The sequence below is a fragment of the Protopterus annectens genome, chromosome 1.part0, assembly GCF_019279795.1.
Source record: "Protopterus annectens isolate FY-2018-M chromosome 1.part0, PAN1.0, whole genome shotgun sequence".
NCBI classification, from domain to species: domain Eukaryota; kingdom Metazoa; phylum Chordata; order Ceratodontiformes; family Protopteridae; genus Protopterus; species Protopterus annectens.
In genome coordinates, this window is record NC_056725.1 from 1,754,689,608 (window position 1) to 1,754,715,023 (window position 25,416).

General features: G+C 38.4%; 1 protein-coding gene across 1 annotated transcript in view; it reads right to left on the reverse strand.

Moving 5' to 3' along the window:
- Positions 1–25,416, reverse strand: part of ORC3 (origin recognition complex subunit 3) — a 1,128,136-nt gene that overhangs the window by 1,006,884 nt on the left and 95,836 nt on the right. The window contains exon 2 of the mRNA XM_044069085.1: positions 2,498–2,552. Coding sequence (XP_043925020.1) covers positions 2,498–2,552 — 55 coding nt within the window. The remainder of the gene's footprint in view (positions 1–2,497; positions 2,553–25,416) is intronic.

The window sequence follows — 25,416 nt, forward strand, 5'->3', positions numbered from 1 at the left end:
GGGTGACTAGGACTAATTCACCCTTTTAGTGTTTTTATTTTCTGGGACCTTTTAAGGTAGATGCCAACTAGTGCTGGTACAGCTGATGAACTGGCCTTTTTTAAAAGAACATTTGTCAGGGACCGTAAGTATTGCTTCCATTCTACCTATTTATATTGACAAATATGGTACAGGGTTACTTGTTTTAGGGTTTGGATCATACTGTTTAAAAGTATGAGTGGATCTCTTATTTGTGCTGTAACGTAATTCTGGCCTTGTGAATATTGTCAGGTTTTCTTTACAAAGTTTAGTTTTGACGCATTTGTTTTGATGGGTCCTTAGTTTGTATTGTATGTTTTGTTGACATATTTAACATTTGTGTTATGCCATTTTAATTACATTTATATTTATTTTTTGACTGATCCCTATTTTTTTTTTTTATTAAGTGTACTCATGACAGGGACTTTCGATACACCATCATTTTTATGCGGTTGGTCTAGACCTGCATTTCAGATTTTTAGGCACTTACAAATTTTACGCACACGTAAAGGTAGTCATAGTAAGATGGCCTTTGTTGCCACTCATGGAGGATGCTCCATGGCAGCACTGGGCCCCTTTTTCTACACGATGGGGCAAACTGATGTACTGAAGTTCACCCACCTCTCACCTGCTCCATACCCATGGTTCTTTCTGCAGTCTTAGGCAGGAAAGTAATACAGTTTCACAGTCTGCCCCACATACCTTGATCTTATAATGGAGACATGGCTGGATAAGAACTTTGTCAGCAAGTATGAACAAGTTATCTCCATTACTCAGTGTCCTAGTCAGGATAAGATTTGGGGAGTGAAGTGGTTCTACATTTTAAACTGAACAGTGAGTGGCTAGGTTAATAATAAGAATATAAATCAGGCAATGTTGTGAGTGCAAAAAAAAAAAAAAAAAAAACTATGCTCTTCCTCATCTGCCATCCTCTTCAAGATTAGTACTAGCAGTCCTGATGAGATGGCTGGTGTCTATTTTCAGTCACTGACTGATGATCTGGACATATTTGCTTATCTTATGTACATCGTGACCCTCTCAGTGTTCATGAATCATGGCATGATGTGGAACTCTTTCGCTGAGGTAGAAGACGTAAAGGTTAGAACATAAGCAGAGGCATGTCAGGCGCAGTAGTGACAGACAATATGTTCATCACCAAACTGAAACCTCTATAAGGAGACTTTTCTAGACAGGAAGATCGTTGCAGTGGCAGACTGACAGGTCATGCTATTTTGGGCCGTGTAGCTTTGTCAAGTCAACTCGTACCACTTTTCCTTGAAAGAGTACAAGATGGCTACTCTGATTTTTAATGACATGGCTAAAGCCAGTAGAACAGCACTGCTTCCATTAGACTTCATTGGTTCTTCAATAGTTAATGTTGGAAAAGGTTTTTCATATTCTTGGACTGAATTTTGTATTGTTCTGTGTAACGAGCACATGTGAGTGAATTCAGGCATGCATAGCTCAAATTGCGAAATATATACAAACACTCACTGTTATTTATTGCCTGATGCAGTGTCCTATGTTCAAATATTTTAACTTTGAGACATCTGGGATATTTTCAGCTTGTTTAAATGAGGCACTGGACATCCTGTAACTGTCTTGAAACTTTTATCTCATTTCCAATCTATAATTCTTGGACAAAGTTAGTAACATAGTTGTAAATGTGCAACTTAAACCTCATTTAGGTGTTCATAAGCTCGAGGACCCCCACCAGTCTGTTTTTTGTACTTAGAACAGTACTGAATCTACCCTCGTAGGGGTAGCAAATTAAATCACAATGGCTACAAATCAATATGGCTCTGGTCCTGCTTGATGTCTACTCATAATATGACACTACTGACCATAGTATCCTTATCAACAGTCTTCATACCTGTTGTGGCCTTTCCTCTACTGTCCTTGTGCCCATAACGTAATTAAAATGATGGGCTCTGCATATTAGAAAGACTGACATTTCAAACTACAGAAACTTCATTGGGCAAAACATGTTATTTTTAACACCAAATACAGTATCTGACATAATGATCTTGACAAATCCAATTGCAGTGCACTTTTTAACTTTAACTAATGCTATTCACTGCAATATAGGAAAACATAGCTGCACTTCAGTCTAAAGAATTTTGTTCCTCTTCTTAAAAATGGACTGAATAGATTTTGAGCCATCATATTAAGCACTGAATATTGTTTGTAAACTTGCATCCTGGCTAACCTGACTGATCTACTAATTAAACAAAATAAAAGGCAAGTCAGTTGGTTAATACATACTTTTGGAAAATGCATCTGTGCAATAAGCACTCAGAAAGCAAAAAACAACTTGTGATTTACGATACCCTTTTCTTTCATTGGTGTCATTCAGCTCTACCTGATACACCCCACCCTTCGGAGGATGAATTTCTTTACCTATAATACTTACTACTTACTTACTTATTTAGTACTATAATACTTACAAGTACATGCATATTTTCACACATTTACTCACCTGCTGTAAACGTCATCTTTTTCTTTTTCGTGCTTGGCTTAAAAACAAAGCAGCCCTGTAAAAAAGAAATAACAAAAAAAATGAGTTTTTAATCAACAGAATCAGTCTACTAAAAGATAAAAGATGGAAGGAAAGAATAAATAAATAAAACTAAGGAAACAAATTATTAAAAAGAAGTAAAAGTACTAGTACAAGATGGCTGACTAGATGAGGATTAACTGCATTCTAGTTAATACAAGGACTCCCACTTTTCCCACATACACACAGTAAGAACAGCTGTAGCATTAATACTCGCATATTAATCTAATATACATGTAAGTGTACATAGGATCATAGGAGGTTACTAGGCTAATGGCCCTAAGGACCTTACAAGCCTATCCAAGAGATTATCCCCCCAAAAAAAAACCTTAGTCAGCACCCGTCGCCCCTGTCAATGAGGGACATAGGTAGAACCCCTGGGACAAATTTGTGGTTTCCCATACACTCACCAAGGTTGTGCTTGAAGAGGGTCAGCGAGGTTCAATACTTGATGTAACAATTCTCACACACACAAGCCAAGCTGACAGCAATGAGAATATAACCTACACCGATCCAAGTACAGAGTACAGAACACAGTACGCTGCTCAAGAGCCACAGCACAAGTCTAAAAAGTCCTCACTACTAAGTCTTGAACCCAGGACCCTGTGCACTACAGTCAGAGCAATGTACTACTACACCAAATCTGCTGCACCATCAACATGTTCTTAACATTAACATATGTGACCCACAACTGTGGTGAAATGGTAGTCAGCATGGTACAATGCTCACCCACTACTGTCATTTCTGCTATCATATCTACATTACATATAGAGTTTTACAAAAACAATCTTATTTTTTGCAGCTAGATACATAATTTATCTTTCCAACTGTTCAGAATATATGCAAATGCTAAATTTACATACCATAAATTACTGAATCTACTTTAAGGATACATCTAAACAGCAAAAGAAAGAAACTCCTTACTTCTACAGCAGTTCCAAAACCCAATTATCAAGATAAATATTAAACATTCAGAAATGAAGAACATTAGGTTCAGTAAAGGAGCCCATGAACTTGGGTTGGTCTCTAAAGCCAAAGATAATTCTACATTATTCGTTAGCTATGTTAGAAAACTAACAGCTTACACTACTCTGAACTTCAAAATGATACCAAATACCACCCAAATGACACTGCCACCATCCTTGCAAACACATTACAGACAAATTCACTTCAAACTTTATCCCAAGGACTTCTATCCAAAGCCTCAAAATATCAGAATCCCTTACTCTTGTCAAATCTCTAAAGATAATTTATGAAAGTGCCAACCAAGTTCAAAAATGCTTCTTCCACGGTACCTTTCAATATAACCGGTTGGTTCATTAACTGTGTTAAACATGCCCTTGTCAATCCACTCCATAAATTGCTTAACCTGCGTTTAGCTATAGGTTCTTCCCTGATGACTGGCACACTATAGTCATGATGCCTGTCCATAAGGACGGCATTAAAAGCCTCATCTATAAAGCCATGGAATGTATTATAACTGATCTCATAACCTACAATACCAAGAATCTTATTTCAAACTGAGCTCAACCATCTAATTTTGGTCCATATTAGTAGAGGAAACAGAATGCATAGGCATATTAACCAACTCATCTGCCAGCTCTTTGACCACATAACTATGAAAAAGACACAGAATTAGAACTTCAAAAGAAAAAACAAGGGGGAAAGAATGAGGGAGAGAGGCAAGAAAAGATAGCCGATAACTTTCAAGTTTTTAATTTTTCCAACTTTTCTCTCAACTGGCCATCATTTAAGCCTTTTTAAAAAAAGGCTGGTCTTTTTTTCCATCTAAAAGATACTGTGAAGACTCTAGATGATTTAAAACTTTATGTCAGAGAATTAAACTTAAGTTATATATTTTACATGAAGTTCCTGAAATACAAAACTAAACTACTACTTTAAAAAAATACATTTAACCCTGTTTTACATAGCACTTTGCAAGTTTTTCAGGGCATTTGTGAAGCTGATTCAAGAAAAGGTTTAAATAACAATAGAATTCACAATTTGACTTCTGATGAGGACTGCTTTGAGAGATCTAACAGAAAGCCATGATTTAACAATAATGAGGAAAGACAGATGCAGTGGGGTAGTCATGAATTCCAAAGACTACTTTGAATTCCAAAGATTAAGTTGAACTTCTCCAAAGCAGATTATAACCTCTTACGGGATGGTATAAACGGCTTCACTGCACCTCTTCCCACAGATGGAACTGGCAACTATGCAAAATTCTACACAAATACTTTATGCAAACACCTGAACAATTGCACTGATTCAGCCTTACATGACAGAACTAAAACAAGCTCCTCAGGAAGGGCAAACCTGTCTGGTGGACAACTGCCACTAACACGCTTGACAATAAGAAGAGATTGCTGTCTAATAGTAAGAGGGATCAAGCCCTAAACTGGAAACACTCCCTCCTCAAGTTAAACAAGCAAATAAGACTTCTTCTGAAGTCCTCCAAAGGTAACTATGAATCCAAATTAGCTTCTTCAACTAAGGACAACCATAAGGCATTCTTTAGTTACATCTGTAACCTAAAAGGAAAGGCCCAGATTTGTGCTGAACTGGTAGTTAATGATACCAGTTAATGATACTGTGGACATTCTTAACCTGATAACCGATAGGTTCTGTGAAAATTTCACTCCCCTGTCCCCACCTCGCTCACCCCAAACATGCCTACTACCTGTCCTCTATATAATATCTCTAAAGAGCATGTTGTGAATGCCCTCTCTAATGTCAAAAACACAGCATCCATGGGACCTGATAACATCCCAGACTGTGTCCTACATGGGCTCAAACAAGAATTAGCAACACCATTGGGTACTCATTTCAATCACAGTCTAAGCACTGGCTTCATCCCAGCTGAATGGAAAAGGCCCCTTGCACAAAGGTGGTACTTGCACTGACCTTGGGAACAACAGAACTATTATCCTGACTAGCGTTACCTGCAAGGCCATGGAAAGAATCATCATTGACCTTATCAACAAAAATATTGGTAATCTCCAAGCACTTGACCCTACTCAATTTGGATTTGTCAAAGGGAGATCATACTTGTTAAACCTGGTGGACCTCTCCGAGGCAGTCACCAAAGCCCTTGATGAGGGGAAATCTGTGCATACAGCCTACCAAGACTTAGCCAAGGCTTTTGACAAGATCACCCACTCAGACATAATTGACAAACTCACCCAGCTAGGTATCAACCCATACATCATAAGATGGGTCACTAACTGGCTCACTGATAGAACCCATGTAGTCAAATTAGGGGAATGCACTTCAACAGGGTGGGGAGGATGGCCTAATGGTTAAGGTGTTTGCCTTACAAACACAAGGTGCAGGGTTTGAGTCTCACAAGGACTAATTGGCTAGGCTTACAATGGCTCGCAAGGGCACTTAGCCTAGTACTATTCTATGAACCTATGAACCTAAACAGGAAACCTGTAATGAGTGGTGTTCTACAGGGATCAATTCTGGGACCTCCACTGTTTGGAATCGATTTCTCTGAAGTGCAAGCTAAAACTAAAGGTCTATGGCTGACAAAGTTTGCTGATGACTGCAAACTAGGAGTGGTCATAGTATCTTCAAATTATGTCAACATCCTAGAAGAGGGTCTTACACAAACAAATGACTGGTGCCAAAGTCATGGCCTTAAACTCAATGCAAAAAATGTACCATCATCCCTTTGGTAAAAGCAATGTTTCTGATAACCACATCAATAACAACACCTTAAGTATGCACTTAAGTGGTGAGAGACTTGGGCGCACAGGTTGACAGCAACTTACCTCTGATCACCATATCTCCACAGTGATAAGAAGGGCATTCTGTATTGCTCATCTCATAAGTAAGGGCGTTGCCTCCAGGAAAAAAACAAGTTAAAACCTCCCTGTACTCTTCCCTCATCAGGCCAATAATGGAGTACAATGTCCCTTTTGATATGTACCTTTCCAAGCACCTGCAGCAATTGGAGAGACCACAGAGGTTCCTGACCAGGAAAATTCAAGATCTTCAGCATCTGTCCTTGGAGAAACATCTGAAGTCACTGCCACTTTATTCTATTTCATACAGACTACTCGTAGGCGATCTCTGCCTTGCATATAAGGCAATCTTTGACCCTGCTATATTGGAATTGCTGCATATCCATAAGTCACATGGTACATGGGTTACTCTCTCTCTCTAATGACCTTAACCTGGTATGTGACATCAATAGAACCTGCTGGAGGGACAGATTTGTCTCTCAAAGGTTACTACACCTTTGGAACAGACTCCCGTTTCATGTCAAGTAGAGCACCTCATTGGCCAGCTTCAAATCCAATCTAGAGGATTGGATGGGTAACTGCAAATTCACCCCAGGGGTTCCACCCATGTCCCTCTTGGATACCTCCTATGATACTGTGCTATTAACTACATGCTGAATAATCGCTCTTGCTATGCGATGATCACAGTTTTGCTACCAATGAATTATTATTAGATATACTTCTTCAAGGAGACATTGATTTACTTTGTATGAATTTTTAAAAGCAGACTTCCATAAGATAGCAAGGTTCTTTGGTATTCCTAAGATTCTTAAGGACAGACTACATCCCACCATTTAGGCCTATTATAGTAACAGACTTTTATAAAAGACTGAGCCCATTTCAGTTTATCTTGTCTCTATACTAAACCCTGTAGTACAGAAGTCATAATTGTATTTGAGAGATTCTTGGTTACTTTTAGACACATTCACATTTGATGAAAAGGAATACTGTTTAATAACGTTGTATGCAGTTTCACTTTATACTAGCAACTAACAACACATTGGTATAGGTTTTGTCATTAAATATTTCAGTAAGTTATCTAATTTTTCAAACTCATTAATATTACTATCTGCTTAAGTGTAGTTCTGAATAATAATAGTTTCATATTTGATGGCAAATATAATGTGCAGAAAAAAAGGAGTCTCTGTGTGCAAGAGCTGCTCCCTCCTTTGCAAATCTAGTTATGAGGTGATAGCACGAAGAATTTCTTAAGCATCCTTTGTTTAAAAAGGTACACATTTACCAAAGCTGCATACAGTGGATATAAAAGTATACACACCCCTGTTAAAATGCCAGGTTTTTGTGATATAAAAAAATGAGACCACAATAAATCATTTCAAAACTTTTCCCACCTGTAATGTGAGCTATAAACTGTACAATTCAATTGAAAAACAAACAAATCTGTTAGGTGAAAAAATATAAAAATGTACAATAAGTTGGTTGCATAAGTGTGCACACCCTTAAAACTAATACTTTGTTTTTACATGTTGCGACAAGATTTTTATAGCGAAATTAATAAGACTGAATTGTGGATATTTGGTTTGCATTCATAATACTTCTTGTGAACTTGCTAGTCTACTGTCATTTATATTTGTCTGGGCTGGGAATGAAATAGATCTATTTGGATTAGTGCTCTTTCCCAGTTACCAAGCTGAATAAATAATTAAAAGTAAATATTAAAATCGGGTGCATGGTTATATGACAATATGATGCAAGTTGCCATTACTTATGATGTGTAGGAGTTTCTTTGAATTTAAATATCACAGAGTTGGAGTAATTTTTGTAATATCACAAATTTATAAAGATGAACTAGACCTGTCAATGAGACTTATAGTGGCAGTTTTGAAAGGTTCAAAGACTGAACCATTATCTTAATTATAGATCAAGCTTTGGGTGAAGTTGTTATCAAGAGTATATCTTAAATTACAGACTACTATGATTTTAAACAAAAATCTGCAATTCATAGCTGAGGAATATGATTGGTTGGTCATGAATGATGCGAATTCTCTTTACACTATAATACCAAAGATGTACGGGGTTAGGGATTAGGATACAACATCTACCACAGGGAACTACCACACTAACAATATGTCCCTAAGAGTTGATCCAGTTGTTTGGGAAAGTATGCGGACAGTGACCCAACCTTTTGCCAACAGGCATCTATTGCTGTAGGACAGTCACTCTATATTGCATAGCTTATGAACAAAAGGATGGTGTCTAGCTCTGGGGATGTCATTGTCCCCATTTACTCAGCCCTCATTAGGCCAATCATTAAAGATAATGCCACCTCTGGCATGCATCTGTCTAGAAATATGCAACAAATGGAATGCTCACAAAGATACATTACTAAAAGGATACAAAGCCTAAAGAACATGCTCTGTACAGACCAACTCCAAGCCCTGTCACAGTATTTGGTACCCTACAGACTGCTAAGACCTGTGCCTGACATACAAGGCATCCTCTTGTCCCAGTACTGATGGATTTGTTGCACATCAGCAAGCCAAATGGCATAAGAAATACTCTGTCTAGAGATCTTAACCTCTTCTGCAACATCAACATAACAGCTTAGAGGGACAGATATATTTCACAGAGGATACCATTGCTATGGAACAGACTCCCACTCCCCATCCACATTAAACAAAGTTCATCCCTGTCCATTTAAGTATAATTTAGATCTACACATGGGAAAAAGATTACCCCAGGACTGGACCCCTATACTACTAATGGACACAGGTGACACAGGCAGCTCTTTAACACTTTATCCCATGCACGGGTCCCCTCAAATTAACTATGGTATGTTCCCAGTTGTTCTCATTAGTGGTAATATATAATTATCGACCATGGGATGGATAAGGTCAATCTACAGCCAAATGGGTGTTTTATTTCAAGCACAAAAAGGAAAAATGGCTACGCTTAAATACTAGGCTAACTGCCTTATGGGTCATTTTATGTATAAAACTATGAGTGAGTAAATAATGTTTTTCTGCGCAACAGAATTTTAAATAAAAGAGTTGTGTCTTTGTGAATGTATGGAATAAGTATTGAACAATATTTTTTTCATATCTTAAGGTCAGTTGTAGAAGTAGAATATAGGAGTTGGTATGGGTGCCAGCATGGCTCCAAATTTTGCCAACCTTATCTCTTTGGGAAGAAAGACCTAATTACAAGTTAAAGGAATTTGAAAAGATAGTGTATTACTGACATTTTATTGATGAATTTTGTTGGTCTTGCAGAGGCACTGAATATGAAATTACACCTTTTTTGGACAAACTGAATAGAAGTACTAACTTTTTTAAGTTACTGGTAGTGTGGATTTGATAAGTATAGCTTATTTAGACAAGAGAGTGTACAAAAACAAAAAGGGTCCTCTAAGAATGCTGGGAAGAATGTTTTGTTACATCATGCTAGCATACATCTAGTGCATACTAACAACGACATAAGGAATAAGTTTAACAGAACACAAATGTTAACACTGATAAAGATACAGTATGGAGATTAATAATCTTAAAACAGGTTTCAAGATAGAGGTTATGCAAATTCTGCAACAGAGAAAACATTAGATGAAGAAACATTAGTTTGTCAAGTATAGTGAAGTCTAGAACTATGGCCTTAACTTACAATTTGGATTCAGTATGTATGTGTGTGTGTGTGTGTGTGTGTGTGTGTGTGTGTGTGTGTGTGTGTGTGTATAAAAAACATTACAATAGATAACTAAAAAATATTAGAAGGGAATAAAGACATCTTTATTATATTAGGAAATCAGCCTAAGTTTATTAATAAGAAGTAAAGTAAAAAATATTCTTGAAAAGGAAAATAAAGAAGCAAGGAAAGTGGTTAAAAATAATGGTACGTATAGATGCTTGATGTGCAACTATTTATATATATACATACATACCAAGAGATCTGGACAAAGCCTTAAATAAAAGTTGGACAAAGGCCCCAAAATAGGGACAATTGTAAATACTATTACAAACTTAGAAAGTTGATAGAATAACTGATTTTGCTTTAGCATGAATTTTCTGAAGGGTTTGAATTTGAAACTCAAATGTCTTTCCTTATTTTCTAACTTCAGTCTTTAATGATTTGCCACTAATTTGCAAGAAAATCACAATTTTATGAAAAAAGAATAAAAACTATGAGAGAAAAATCTGGACATTCTGTGAAAATCTGTACAGTTGAAAGATATGATTATATATATATATATATATATATATATATATATATATATATATATATATATATATATATATATATATATATATATATATATTATATATACATACATACATTTACCTAGATTACTGAAAGACCATACAAATTTTGTGTAAACACAACAAGAACTTATGCTCCAACCGTTATATGGTTTATTATGCTATGCTGTATTATACTATGTGTATAATCATTTTATATATGCAAAACAGGCAGCTACTTATTAGGGCGTATGAACATTTATTTGCAATTAAACATGACATTTACTAGATGTACTAGCTAAACCTTCCACACTTGTAATAATTTTTTTAGAATATGTTCTACAGATCTGACAGGACACAGTAGGGAAAACATATTAGACTACGACAAATGTAACTAGAAAGTTTAATTTGTCAGGCATGGGTTAGGTTTAAAACAATAGATTAAATTATAATAGGTCTTTAAAAAGGAACAAAGAATTATGAAATTTTTAGAATGTTTATGTCTAGTCATGTGATGGTTTTAATGAATGTATTTAAATAATTATTAGAACATAATGAGGTCAGACGAAATCTATGTAGAACCATTTAGCTTACTTTGCTGTGTGTTGTGTTGTAAGACAAAGTAAAGAAAATCTGGACATTCTGTGAAAATCTGTACAGCTGAGATATATATATATTATATAAAATATATACACATGCATACATTACTGAAGAACACAACAAGAACTTATGCTCCAACTGTTATGTGGTTTATTATGCTATGTGGTTTATTATGCTATGTTTTATTATACTATGTGTATAATCATTTTATATATGCAAAACAGGCAGCTCCTTATTAGGGCATATGAACATTTATTTGCAATTAAAAATAGACATTTACTAAATGTACTAGCCAAACCTTCGACACAATTTTTTCGAACATGTTCTACAGATCTGACAGGAGACAGTAGAGAAGACAGATTAGACTATGCCAAATGTAAGTAGAAAGTGTAATTTGTCGCGTGGCATGGGTTAGGTTTAAAAAATAAATTGCATTATAATAGGTCTTTAAAAATGAACAAAGTAAATTATGAAATTTTTAGAATGTTTAGGTCTAGTCATGTAATGGTTTTAATGAATGTTAAATACTCAATTATTAGAACATAATGAGGTCAGATGAAGTCTATGTAGAAACATTTAGCTTACTTTACTGTGCAACAAGAATGGAGCATTTATTTCGGAAGATCCCCACCTTAGTAGTTCTTTAGGTTTGACACCCCAACTAAACATTTAGGAGGAGCGTAAACCTGAAAGGTTTGGTTGAAAGGCCGAAAAGGACCTCTAAATTTAATACAGGCATGACAAAATGTGGGAGATGTCGTCAATGCAAGTTCATTAAATTAACTGACAGAGTAAAAATCACTGTCAGTTCACTGTTTAAAATCCACGTTTGCACGGCTTTGCGCAGTTGTGCGCATATGGTTAAACAAGGTTAAACTTTTTCTGGGTCCGCCAAGTCTGCTCTTCAAATTTTCCCTTAAGGAAGCTCTACTCTTAGTATAAACAGACTACTCACTACATTATAAGCCTAGCACTTGTTCTCAATACTTCTCTACTAAGTAAGCACTCTCGTACTAAGTAAAGCACTACATCTACTTACCACCTCTGTGATTATCCACTTCCCTTAAAGGTACAGCACTCCCTTATACTGATCTAGCATGTCGACTGGTAGATTACTGGTGTCGTCTCCAATTCAGCTGGTCAATCTGGGTATCTTGAGACAATGCTACAATTGTCTCATGTACACAGACAACCATCTCCTCCTCCCAACAAACACAAATACATGTGAGAGATGCAACTATATAGCCAAACTGGAGGCTGAACTCTCTCAACTCAGGGCTGGCATGACCAGACAGGAGGAGATGGCAACCACACACACAACAATCCCAGTCCCACATACACCTACCACAACTGCAAACCAAACACATAAAAACACAAAGACATACTCGGAGGCTGTAATAAAAAACTTACCAAAACAACAGAGGCTCCCAAAGCAGACATCCAAAAATCCACCACCTCAAAACAAAACACATGCAACACATACTTCAATAAATCAGTGTGTCAACCAATCACAGCCCTTAAGGCCAAACACCTTGCCTGATATACTAGTAAATAGGTGACTCTACAGTCAGACACACTGATGTCCCGCTGACCAGGCTGAACAAGGAGAAGGTGACTGTGAGCTGTCTATCGGGAGCTAGGATCCGCCACATAACACACGTACTCAAGTCACTCCAAAGCAAGTACAAATATGACTCCGTCATTGTCCATGCTGGTGTGAATGACCTGAGACGTACCTCCCTGGACTACATGAAAAGAGACATAGAGGAGCTCTCTGATTATGTAGCCCAGTCTGGTATGACCCTGACCCTGAGCAGCATCCTGCCCTCACCAAGAATGATACCACAATACAAAGACAAGATGACCAGCTTTAACAATTGGCTCAAGTACTGGTGTTTTTCTAAGGGGATCCAATATCGGTCTGCCTGGGATGACATGTTGGACAAGCCACGCTGCATCGCAAGGGATGACTTACACCTGTCACCACTGGGCTTCCGGATATTGGCCAAGGTTCTTGCCACCCCTATAGTGCCTTTTTTAGGCAAGGCTCAAAAGACAAACCCACCTCCTTAGACAACAAAAATGGAAAAAAACCAAGGGTAATGCTGCTCAATGCCAGACGTCTAAATCTCAAGATGCAGGCACTTGATGCGCTCCTCAGCATGGAGAACATAGACGTCTGTGCAGTAACTAAAACCTGGTTCAAGGCTCCGGAGAGCACCCCAGCGCTACCAGGCTATATCTCGTATCATGCTTTTCGGCCCCAAAACCCGGGCCGAAGTACAAAGGGAGGGGGAGTGTCCATATTCATCAAGGACACCCACACCTCCAGGTTAGAAGCAACACATGAAGCATCAGAGACCATACAGGTGCAACTAACCATAGGCAAAACTGCTATACAACTGGTAGCATGTTACAGACCACCCTCCCAATCTCAAGAACCCCACTCAGCCTTCCTGAAGACATTGGAGGATATGAATGTATCAAAAAATACCATCATACTAGGAGACTTCAACTACCCAAACATACATTGGGTATATTATTCTAGCCCTAATACCCTAGCCCAAAGGTTCCTGGAATTCATAAATTCAAATGCACTGGAACAACTAGTCACCTCTCCCACTAGGAGAGATAATATACTAGACCTGATCATCACAAACATGGGGATAAAATGCTCCACACCGGAAGTATACCCCTCACTAGTGAGATCTGACCACAAACTAATCACCCTGGATATACATATCCCACCTCCACCCCCAGCACAAAAGACCACAGTGAAAAACTTCTCAAAAGCAGACTTCACTCTTCTTAAGACTGAGATGGTATCCTTTAAGCCCACTGTGCCAGTGGATACCACATCCCACAATGCCGAATCATTCACAAATGCTTTTTATGGACATCTCCAAGAATGCATGGATCATGCAATCCCAAACAAATCCAAGTCTCTCTTCACCAAAGTTAAGTGTCCTGTCTGGTGGACCTCAGCCATAAACAAATTGTATAACAAAAGAAGGAAGCTACTGCACGTCAGAGCAAAATCCCATGATCAACATTAGCAGAAAACTACGTTCTCTCATAAAAACATCCAAGGCCAACTTTGAGAGAAAAATCGCTAAGGACACTAAAGAGAACCACAAAGCCTTCTTCAGCTATGTTAGAAACCTGGGTGGAAACTCTCAGATATGCTCAGAGTTGGTTCACAACAACATAAAATACACTGAACCCACAGATATTGCCAACATTCTGGCTGACAGGTTCAGTGCAAATTTCTCCCCTCCTTCACCCCCAAAAGAAGAAATACTTATCCCAGCTGAATGTAATCTCCCTGTCATCTCAGATGTCCAAGTGAGAACCACCCTAAACAAAGCAAAAAACACAGCATCAATGGGACCTGACGGTATCCCGGGTTGCGTGTTACGTGACCTCCAAGATGAGCTAAAGCCACACATAAAAATGCTATTTAACCTTAGCCTTACTTCGGGATATGTACCTGAAGACTGGCGTACCGCAACAGTGGTCCCACTCCACAAGGGGGGTGCCTCTACAGACCCTGGAAACTACCGCCCCATAAGCTTAACCAGTCTGGTCTGCAAAGCTATGGAAAGAATCATTATGGAACTCATAAACAGAGACATAGGGGACCTACAGACACTTGACCCCACCCAGTTCGGCTTGTAAAGGGCAGATCATGCCTTTTAAACCTGGTTGACTTTTTCGAAACAGGTCACTAGAGCCACTGATGAGGGCAAAGCAGTCCATACAGCATACCTGGACTTGGCTAAGGCCTTCAACACAATACCCCACTCAGGCATCATAGATAAGCTCAACAGCTTAAAAGTAAACCCTTGTGTCACTAGATGGGTTACAAACTGGCTAAAGGACAGAACCCATAAAGTTAAAATCGCTGGAGCAATGTCAGACTCAAAGCCAGTCACAAGTGGTGTCCCACAGGGATCTGTCCTGGGACCCCTCTTGTTCGGCATTTATTTCTCAGATGTTAAAGCAAACATGGGAGGGCTGTGGCTGACAAAGTTCGCAGATGACTGCAAACTAGGCGCCATAGTCGATACACCAGCAGACACACACATCCTACAAAAAGGCCTCACAGAAACGGACAACTGGTGCCGGAGTCACGGCCTTAAACTAAATGCCAAAAAATGTATAGTCATCCCCTTTGGGAAAAACAAAGTACCCACAAATTATCACATAGACAGCAACCCACTGAGTACGGAAAAAGTAATCAGAGACCTAGGGACCCAAGTCGACAGCGACCTCTCATTTGACACCCACGTTGCCAAAGTGGTTAGAAAACATTCTACCTTGCACACCTCATCATGAAGGGATTCACATCCAGATCCAAGGATGTCATTGTACCCCTATATTCCTCCCTCATCAGACCCATGATTGAGTACAATGCCCCATTTGGTATGTACCTCACCCGGCATTTACAACAGCTGGACAGACCACAAAAGTACCTCACCAAGAGGATCAAGGGTCTCCAACATATGTCTTATTCTGCCAGACTAAAGAAACTTCAGCTCTATTCAGTAGCATACCGCCTGCTCAGGGGTGATCTCTGCCTGACGTACAAGGCCATGTCCAATCAGGATCTGATGGACATGCTCCACCTCAAAATATCCAAATCCATCAGGACCAGGAGAGCTAAAGACTTAAACCTCGGCACAAGTATGAATAGGACATGCTGGAGGGATAGATTCATAACCCAGAGGCTTCCCATGCTTTGGAACAGGATCCCAGTTCGTATTAGGCAGAGCCCCTCACTGACTCTTTTCAAGAGAAATCTTGAGTGGATGGGAGATCGTAAGTTTACCCCAGGGGTCACATCTGTGTCACTGCTAGACAAGGGGACCTTCATTGTGTCACTACTAGACAGAAGGTTAATATATAGACGTAGTCACAGGAACACCTGTCAAAGAAACACGTTTTACTGGAGAAACCACTTTATAAGAACACAGCAAAGCTTTCAGGCATAAAAACCCTTCCTCAGTGCATTACAAATTAAATGTGAAAAACATAATGAATTTATACAGGGTCACCATCACATGACCAGCAGCCCAATGGTCATGTGACACACAAACAGACTTTTTAAAAAAATTTACAATATAAAAATTACAATATAAAGATAAACATTCTAAAAGTTACAACAATCACAATATTATTTCAGTTTAGTATGTTGTAAATGTTTAAAAACAAGTTTTAAAGTAATAGGATCATTAAATCCTGGTGCATAATCTTCTGCTAACCTACAACAATAACAATATTATTTCAGTTTAGTATGTTGTAAATATTTAAGAACAGGTTTTAAAGTAATAAGATCATTAAGTCCTGGTGCATGATCTGCTGCTAACCTAATTATCCATTCGTATTCCTTTAATTCAAGTAAATTATTAATGTCACCTCCACGTGGTGTGGGTTTAACCATATGAATAACTCTAAAAGAAAATCTATGATGAATACCATTTTCAGCTATATGTTTATATAGGGCTTACGGAGCCAATATCCATATATCTACAGAAACAACTTTACCCCTTTTTAGATGGCTGTACTACAGTCTTAAGATACTATGGACCTTTTGTTGAAATTACGAACATGGTATCATACATCTAAAGCTAAAGAAATATTTGAAGGAAATATGCTGTTAGTCACACTAGATATAGTTTCACTTTTTACAGTGATACCCAATGATTTTGGAATCGAGTGTATTAGAGAATTTTTGACAAAACAGCATTCCTTAACATGTAATTTTTATATTGTAAATTTTTAAAAAGTCTGTTTGTGTGTCACATGACCATTGGGCTGCTGGTCATGTGATGGTGACCCTGTATAAATTCATTATGTTTTTCACATTTAATTTGTAATGCACCGAGGAAGGGTTTTTATGCCTGAAAGCTTTGTTGTGTTCTTATAAAGTGGTTTCTCCAGTAAAACGTGTTTCTTTGACTACTAGACAGAAGCACAGTATTCTAAATTTATTCTGTACATTTTTGCACCATTTCATGGGGTGGCAAAAGCCACATCACTATGGCTAGGCTTACAAATGCCCCAGGGCAGATAGCCTAGTACTATACTATGAAACTATGAAACTATATGATGGATACAACTGTGATTCTCTAGGGGTTGTTCATGGAGCTTTCTGTGACGGTTGCAAAGCATTTTATAATGGGAAAACAGAGAGGAAATTAAAACAGAGGATTTATGAGCACCAGTACAGCATTATGAACAAAACTAGTACTAGTGCTTTAGCCAGACACACCCTTATTTTCCCAAGTCACAATTTCTTATTTGTGGTTTTAAAACAAGTAGTACATAACAAAAGAGGGGGGCCCTGGGAACTCAAATTAGAAGAGGCTGAAGTGGAATGGCAAATTGCAACTGCTGCTTACTCTTTTCCAGGGTTAAATGAAGCCTCATCTATCAAGAGCTTGTTGAAGCTTAAAGCCCTGGCAAGAAAGGGGTGGCAGCTTGTTTGTTTCACACAAAAATGTTTAAAACATCTGACTTTTCTTCTTTTTATATTGGTTTATGAGTAAGACTTTCTATGGTTTTATATGTTTTTACATGTATAACACCACAAGGCAGGGCGTACGAGTCTTGTATGATGTATTTACACATTGTCTTTTTACATTAACATAATGCAACTCAATTTAATAACATAACATAATATATTTCTATGCTACACATTTACACAGTACACACTTTATTATCATTACTTTTTTATATAACAATGGCCTATTTTAAGCATAATTTACCATCCCAATTGTATTTGTATTTATTTTTTTGTCTTGGGTTGGAAATTGTAAACTTTTTTAGATGCTTAAGACTATCATTTGGGCAACATGGTTTAATTAGTCAATGTTGCTTTAAATGTTTAATGCTGCATGACATCATGTACTTGGGCTGGCCCAGCCCACTGACTCAGCAGGTTTGTGTTAGGTTTTTAAACTGGGAAGTGAATAGTTTTTACTTGTCTGAAGAAGCTGAAGCATTTTGTTCAGTGAAAGTGCTTACGTACAATAAACAGTTGGATATTCCATTGCCTGCTCATTTTCTTTTCTTGTTTCGGTTTTGCTAGTTTGGATTTGCATTTCTTACTTTACTGTGTGTTGTAAGAACAAAATAAACAAACAAACAAATAGCATCATCTTTTTTCAACCTAATACCAGCTATTGGTGTTGGTTACAGTAGAGAGTCAGTTATCCGAAATGTCAATTATCCGAATGCAGCTTTGGGTAGGAAAAATCAAAAAGTCTTATCATGTAAACGTTGTACATATTTGCTTGTGTGTTTTTTTTAGCTTGTAGCCCTCTCATGTTTGAAAAATATTCTTTATTGTCTACTGGAATCGCTGAATGGCTGAAAAGTGTATTCCCTGCGTGTGGAAGTTTTTTATCCGGTTCAATTATGTGCTTGATTATCTAAACTAACTTAGGTCGCAATTAGTGAGGATAATCGACTTCCTACTCTATCTTGTTATACATTGGATTCAGTTACTGTTTGCTATGAGGTGTTATTATACAACCTGTTTATTATGTCAATACAAGTCTCAGGAAAACCATACATTCCTTGTACTTTAAATAGAAAAATTATTCTTAAATTGGAAATGTATATCTACATTTATCACCGTTAAGGTTCGACTATCCATATATGTGTAATCTATTTAGCAACTGATTTAATACTATTTTTGTGTTAGCCTTTTTAAAATAAATCAAGCTTTATCATCTATTACATTTTTTTATTCCGTTGGACAAAAGTTACAAGCATCTTGCTGTCTGCACATAAAAGTAAAACTGGAAGAACCACATAAACATGAGTTGTTGCTTTGTTTCAAGGGAGGAATGGTTAATATATATATTTCCAGTAAGGGGAACAGGGTGTTCTTTTTTTGACTTTAATGAATATTTATTTAGCTAATATCTGGATAGTAGTCACTGGAAATAATTTGGGTGGCCACAGTGGTGCAGCGATTAGCGTTGTCACCTCACAGCAAGAGGTTATCTGGTTTGATCCTTGGCTGGGGTGCCTTCTGTGTGGAGTCTGCATGTCCTCCCTGTGGTCACGTGCGTTTCCTCTGGGTGCTCCGGTTTCCTCCCACATCCCAAAGACATGCTGTAGGTTGAATGGACACTCTAAATTGGCCCTAGGTGTGAGTGTGTGCATGTGTGTGCCTTTCATAGAAGGTTGGGCGCCGGGCTGGCAACTCGACACTGTAAAACTCCACTGTCAATCATGAGCGGACAGGTGATCCACTGTGGCGACCCCTAACTGGGAAAAAGCCGAAAGAAGAAGTCATCATCACTGGAAATAATTTACATGTCTCTGAGAATTTCATCTGTACCCAGTGCTTTATTAGCTTTCAGTTTTAAGCTGTGTATTCAATTCCAAAATTACAGGTTTCAAATGTTTGTTGCCATTTTCTTTTAGTAGTTTATTCTAGACTATTTTCATTTAATCCATTTATTTGTTTTAAATATGGTTTTGTGGTAGTTTGTAAAAGTGATCATGATGTCATCTATATCAGTAACACTCTTATTTACTAGTACTTTGATGGATTTTATTTGATTTAATCTATCCAATACTTTGGCCCTGTTAGCTAATCTGCATAAACCCTTTGGCATTATCAAATACAACTACAATTTCACTTTCTCTAACAATACTGCTACTTTGTTTCATGGTTAAAAGGAAACAAATTTTCCTCTTTCTGGGCTTTTAATTTTGACATATTTAAAGTTACCTTGAGTTGACAAAATTCCTCATTGCATTATTTCATTTTCTTTCAGTACAACACATACATTTTGCCAATGATTATTTAAGAAAGTCCCACAGCACTGTTTTCATTACTGCTCCATTATCAGTAAGCCAGAGATACTCCTCTATTTCTTTAACATGGCAATCTAAATTCTTTTAATTTTACCATTTATGATGGAATTTTATTAAGTGTTTTTAAAATGTCACCAATCATAGTATTTGCAGTCATAATCAGTTTAAAAGAAAAAGCAACATGGTGTGATAAGGGACAAAAAGTTTCTTTAACAGAATTATTTTTTGCTGTTACTTCATTAGAAATACAAGTTATATCAATGAATGTTTGGATGCCAAAAGCATAAGAATGAGCACAAAATATAAAATCCTTCTCAGCATAATTAGCTAAAATTCTTCCAATTGTTTAGACAATAACACATTCTCAATGCTTCTACAAAGGTCGATATTCTTAAATCTCTATTAAAACTGGAATCATCTTTACTTAAGAATAAAATTAAAATCACCCCATGATCAAAATATGCATTAAATTGTTAAACAGAATACCTAGATATTGTTTTACTATTTAAGATCCAGGATCTAGTAGATATCTGGTAGTGTAAATACATTTATCTGACAGTCAATGATTACCATAGCAAACACCCTTTTGGAGTATTTATATGAAAACACAGATTTAGGCATAAACATATTAGGGAGAAAAAAGGTGTCATTACCCTCACATCTTCCTTAAACAATAAAGTGCTACTATGACTGCGAATTCTTAAAATAGACATTTTTGATGATTTTCACCATCAGGTGTGTTTGTTGTAAGAATAATATATCAGCCTTATTAATGTTAAGATATTTCAGTAAACCTCCGCTTTTATAACCACTATTTATGCTTACTGCTAAAAAGATAAATTTGCCATTACTATCTTCATCTTAACTTAATTCTTTGGCATTGTATATATTCTGTAAAGAAGTTTGTTGAATGTGCTATATCTGACAACTCTTCTATAAACCATAAGGTTGGGGGTCAGTGGATGGGGAATTGAGGAAGAATGGACAACACAGATAGAACATTATGGTGAGTACATAATTTCTTTTTATGCTGTTGTCAATTTTCATTCTGTCCTCAACTGATGGGACAGAATCCCCAGCTACCCAAATCTCAGGGCGGACTCAAGGAAAGATATTTCTAAGTTCCACTGAGCCAAAAGATACCCTACCTCTGGATACCAAATCCAGCTTGTAATGAGTGATACAAGTGTAGGGTGAAGCCATGGAAGACCTTGAGTAAAAACTGAGGAAGTTGCTACAGACCTGGTTGAATGAGCACATATTTTCTTTTGTAAAGTTATCCCCAATTTGTTGTAAATAAAATAGATGGTCAATACGCCATTTGGCTAAAATGACTTTAGATACTAGTTTATACAATTTCAGATCGGCAAAGGTTACAAATAGTTGATCTGTAATTCTGACATATTTTGTTTTTATGTAACTAGAAATGTAATTCCCTATGAACATCAAGTGAATGTAATAAGTATTCTCTTGTTTGAATAATTTGGGACGAAAACTGGTAAGTTAGTGGATTGTTTAATATTAGAGCATGGCACAACATTGGGCAAAAAGGATGCATAAGTTCATAAGGAAAATCTATCCTTACGAAATATCACATATGGAGTTTTCACCAACAAGGCCTGGATTTCTGAAATTTGCCTGGCAGAAGTAATGGCAACCAAAACTAAAAGTTTTCCCAAGACAGAGATTTAAGATCACAATCATGTCCAGATTCAAAGGGTGGAAGGACCAAGGACTGCAGTACCAGATTTAGATCTAATAGAGGCACGGGATCTTTAAAAAGAGGTCTGCGTAGAACTGTGCCCCATAAAAAGGTTATGCATAACTTATGAGAAAGACAGTGAAAAGCCAAATCCAATATGAAAATTAGAAACTGCTGCCAACTGGAGTTTAACTAATGAAGAACTGGCCTCTTGGTTTAAATGTAGCATTAAGAACTCCAGAGCATCATAAACAGGGATAGATAAAGGGTCAACATGGTTTTGAAGTGCCCATTGTACAAATCTTTTCCATTTACTAGCATAAAGTTTCAATGTGGATGGTTTAAGGGAAAATAAAATTTGGCAGACAGGGGATGAGAGCATTGGCTGTCTGGCTATTACTGGAACTAAGAAACCAAGCTGTCAGCTTGAGAGTCAGAAGGTCCAGATTTATCATACCTGTTGGGTGAGACAGTAGATCTGGAGCTGGATAAAGAATCCAAGGTTGATGAATTAAATGAGTCCACAGGAAAGGAAACCAAATCTTTCAAAGCCAGAAGGTTACAATGAGAATGACTTTGCTCTTCAACCCGGCAGCTCTCTAAAGGAACTTTGAAATCAGAGGGAAGAGGGATCAGAGGATATGCATAAAGTAAACCGGGGGGACCAATCATGGAGAAGAGCATAACTTGGTGACTCCCCCTGTTGGGGGATTAGGTCAAAGTAGCTGGTGACTCCCCCTGTTGGGGGATTAGGTCAAAGTAACTGCTGCACTTGTTGTTCACGGGAGATGTGAAGAGATCATAGCAAAGCTGGTCCCACTTGCGGAAAATCAATTCCGCTACATTCTGGTTGAGGAACCTTTCATGAGGTAATAGAATGCACCTGCTCAATTTGACTGCTAGCATGTTGGATTTCCCCAGAATGTGCACTGGTAAGGCAGCAGGGAATGTGCACTGCTAAGAGAGCGGTTGGAAGATATTGCCCATTGCCACACACTTAGTGCTTCTTGACATAGGGGGTATGAACTAGTCCCTCCTTGTTTGCCGATGCTGACATGCTGTCCATTTGTATCGCAATAGTTCACGAGAGGAGAGCATCCTAAAAGGCATGCAGTGTTAAAAGCACTGCTCTCAACTCTAGGGCAGGAATAAGCAAATTGGCCTCTTTGTGGGAGCATATGCCTTGGACTGTGTTTCCCAGGTAATGTCCCCCCACCCCAGTTGGGAAGCATCTGTGGTCAATATGGCCTTTGATGAGAGGTGACAAATAAACGGCCCTGTAGAACTTGTGAATGGATCCACCACATCAAATCCTTCTTGTACGTGTTGGTGATTCATATTTGAGTGGATAAAGGAAACAGTGACCATTGAGATGACAACATCCACTAAAGAATCCTCATCTAAAATCTGGCTAAAGGAACCAAGGTTATTGCTGCCACTCTAATCCCAATGCTTGAAGAACCCAGCAGGCCAAGACTCTGGTACTGGAAATTATCATTTTTACTTGTGATCTTAAGTTTGAACTCTGGAAAAGGGAAGAGAGGCTATCGTTGATTTTGTGTCAAGCAGCATTCCTATGAATGCTAGACTTTGACTTGGTTCTAGATGACATTTTTCATAATTTATGGTTATTCCTAGCAGTGCACAAGTCTGGATATTTTTTTCTCTTGCCATAATAAGCTGATGCCTGGTTGGGACAGATATGAACCAGTTGTATAAGTATGGAAACACCTGGAATCCCTGCAGTCTCAAGTGAGCTACTACTGTTGCCATGCATTTGGTGAACACCCTGAGGGCTGTGGCGAGAGCAAAGGGCAGCACTCTGAACTAGTAATGTCTGGTTCCCAGATGGAAGTGCAAGAACTTCCTGGATTGTCTGTTCATCATTATAAGATATTACACATCCTGGAGATCTATTCAGCACATCCAGTCATCCTTTTCCAAAAGTGGAAGAATGGACTGAACCATGACAATCCAGAACTTAATCTTTTGAACAGATTTGTTTAGGGCGCTGAGATCCAGAACCAGTCTCTAGTTCCCCGTTTTGGCACTAAAAAGAATCTTGAGTAAGTCCCAGATCCTTTCTGGTCTGGGGACCTCTTGGATGACTATCTTCTCTAGCAGATTTTATATTTCAATTGTTTCTTGTTCTCTCTGACTGGGTGGGACAACGGGGACTCTTCTGAAATTGAGAGGAGGAAGGGAAAATGGTATGATATAACCACAGGAAATGATCCTCTGCACCAAGGTATTTTTTATTTCTAGCCCACACACTCTGGTGCAGGGACAAATGACCCCAATTGCCTTCAAAGGGCGGCAACTGGGCCTCCTTTCAGGAGTATTAGAAGGGTATGCCAAAGAAAGATTGTCCAGACCTTTGATGCTGTGGAGCTCCTCTGCCACGAGGGCAACATCTACCATTTGAATTTTCCCCTCCGCCTCTGAGGGAATATTCTCCATGTGTGTCCTAGAAAGATCCTTGTGATTTCTTGAACCACATCTTTCCACCCCTCAATGATTCCTCAAGAAGGATCTTTGGGGGATAGAAAAATGTACGCCCAAGGCACAAGGGGTCTTTCCATCCTTCTTACATCTGGACAAAGGGTCTTTCAGTTTAGGGCCAAAAAGAGACATGAGCACGGATGAACATAGACTTAAAAGGCTCTACGAAATCATACAAGCTCATCCAGGTGTGACTCCTAATGGATATGCCTGAACCCACTGCCCTTGAGATTCCTTCTGCTACATTAGAAATGAGACTCATGGAAGAGCTGGATATAAATTGTAGGATCACCAACTGAGAAGTGACATCTTCACAAATGGTTCCTGCAAGGGTATCTGAAAGTTCCTTAATCAGATCCCTCTGTAATCAAGTGAAATGAGACTAAGGCAAAGGTCATCAAAGCACAGAATCTGTCCATCGCCCGTGACTCCTTATTGGGGGGATGAACATAGGAACTTTACTCCACAAGTTCCTTTTTAGTGGCAGCCACCACGACCTTGGCATCAACAGGGAGACCTTTGAACCAGAACAGTTTATCCTCTGGCAGGGTAATTTTTTCAGGCTTCCTGGGAATGGACTTTACAGTGTTAGGTTCTTTCCATGTCGCTGAGCTTGTTGGCAGGCAAAGTCACCCAGGAAGTAGATGGGCCAGTACCAAACGCCTCCAGGAGTACAGACTCCTCCAAAGAGCTGCTGGACTTAGAGCCACCTCTGTTTCAGAATTTTGTTTCAGAATTTTGAGAATGTCTCCGAACAAGACATCTCCTCATCAGGAGATGAACGTGGGGCCCTTTGCCTTCCTCAAAATCTATACCCTCCATGACAGATTCAGTGTAATGTAAATGCCTCCTCTTGCATGTCCATTTCTTATGGACCTCCTCAGTGGGATACTCTGGGGAGGTATCAAAACGACATCAAATAACCAGAAGGGAGTCCTGGGGTTTTGGTACTGCTTGTCCCTGAGAAGAGGTTAGTTGAGACTCTTGGCACAGAGGTGAGATCAATGCAGATACAGGACCCAAGGGGATAGGCACCATCTGAGTCATGGCTGCTGACAGAGCTCTCTCCAAAGTTCTAAAAGCAGACCTTCCCGAGGAGGGATAGGAACCTGAATCCAAGAAAAAAGCTTTTTGATCCCTGGTCCTTCCCTGCTCAGAGGAACCCCCCCCCCCCACCGAGGCAGAAGTCGAAGCCAAACTTAACATTGCTGAGGCTCA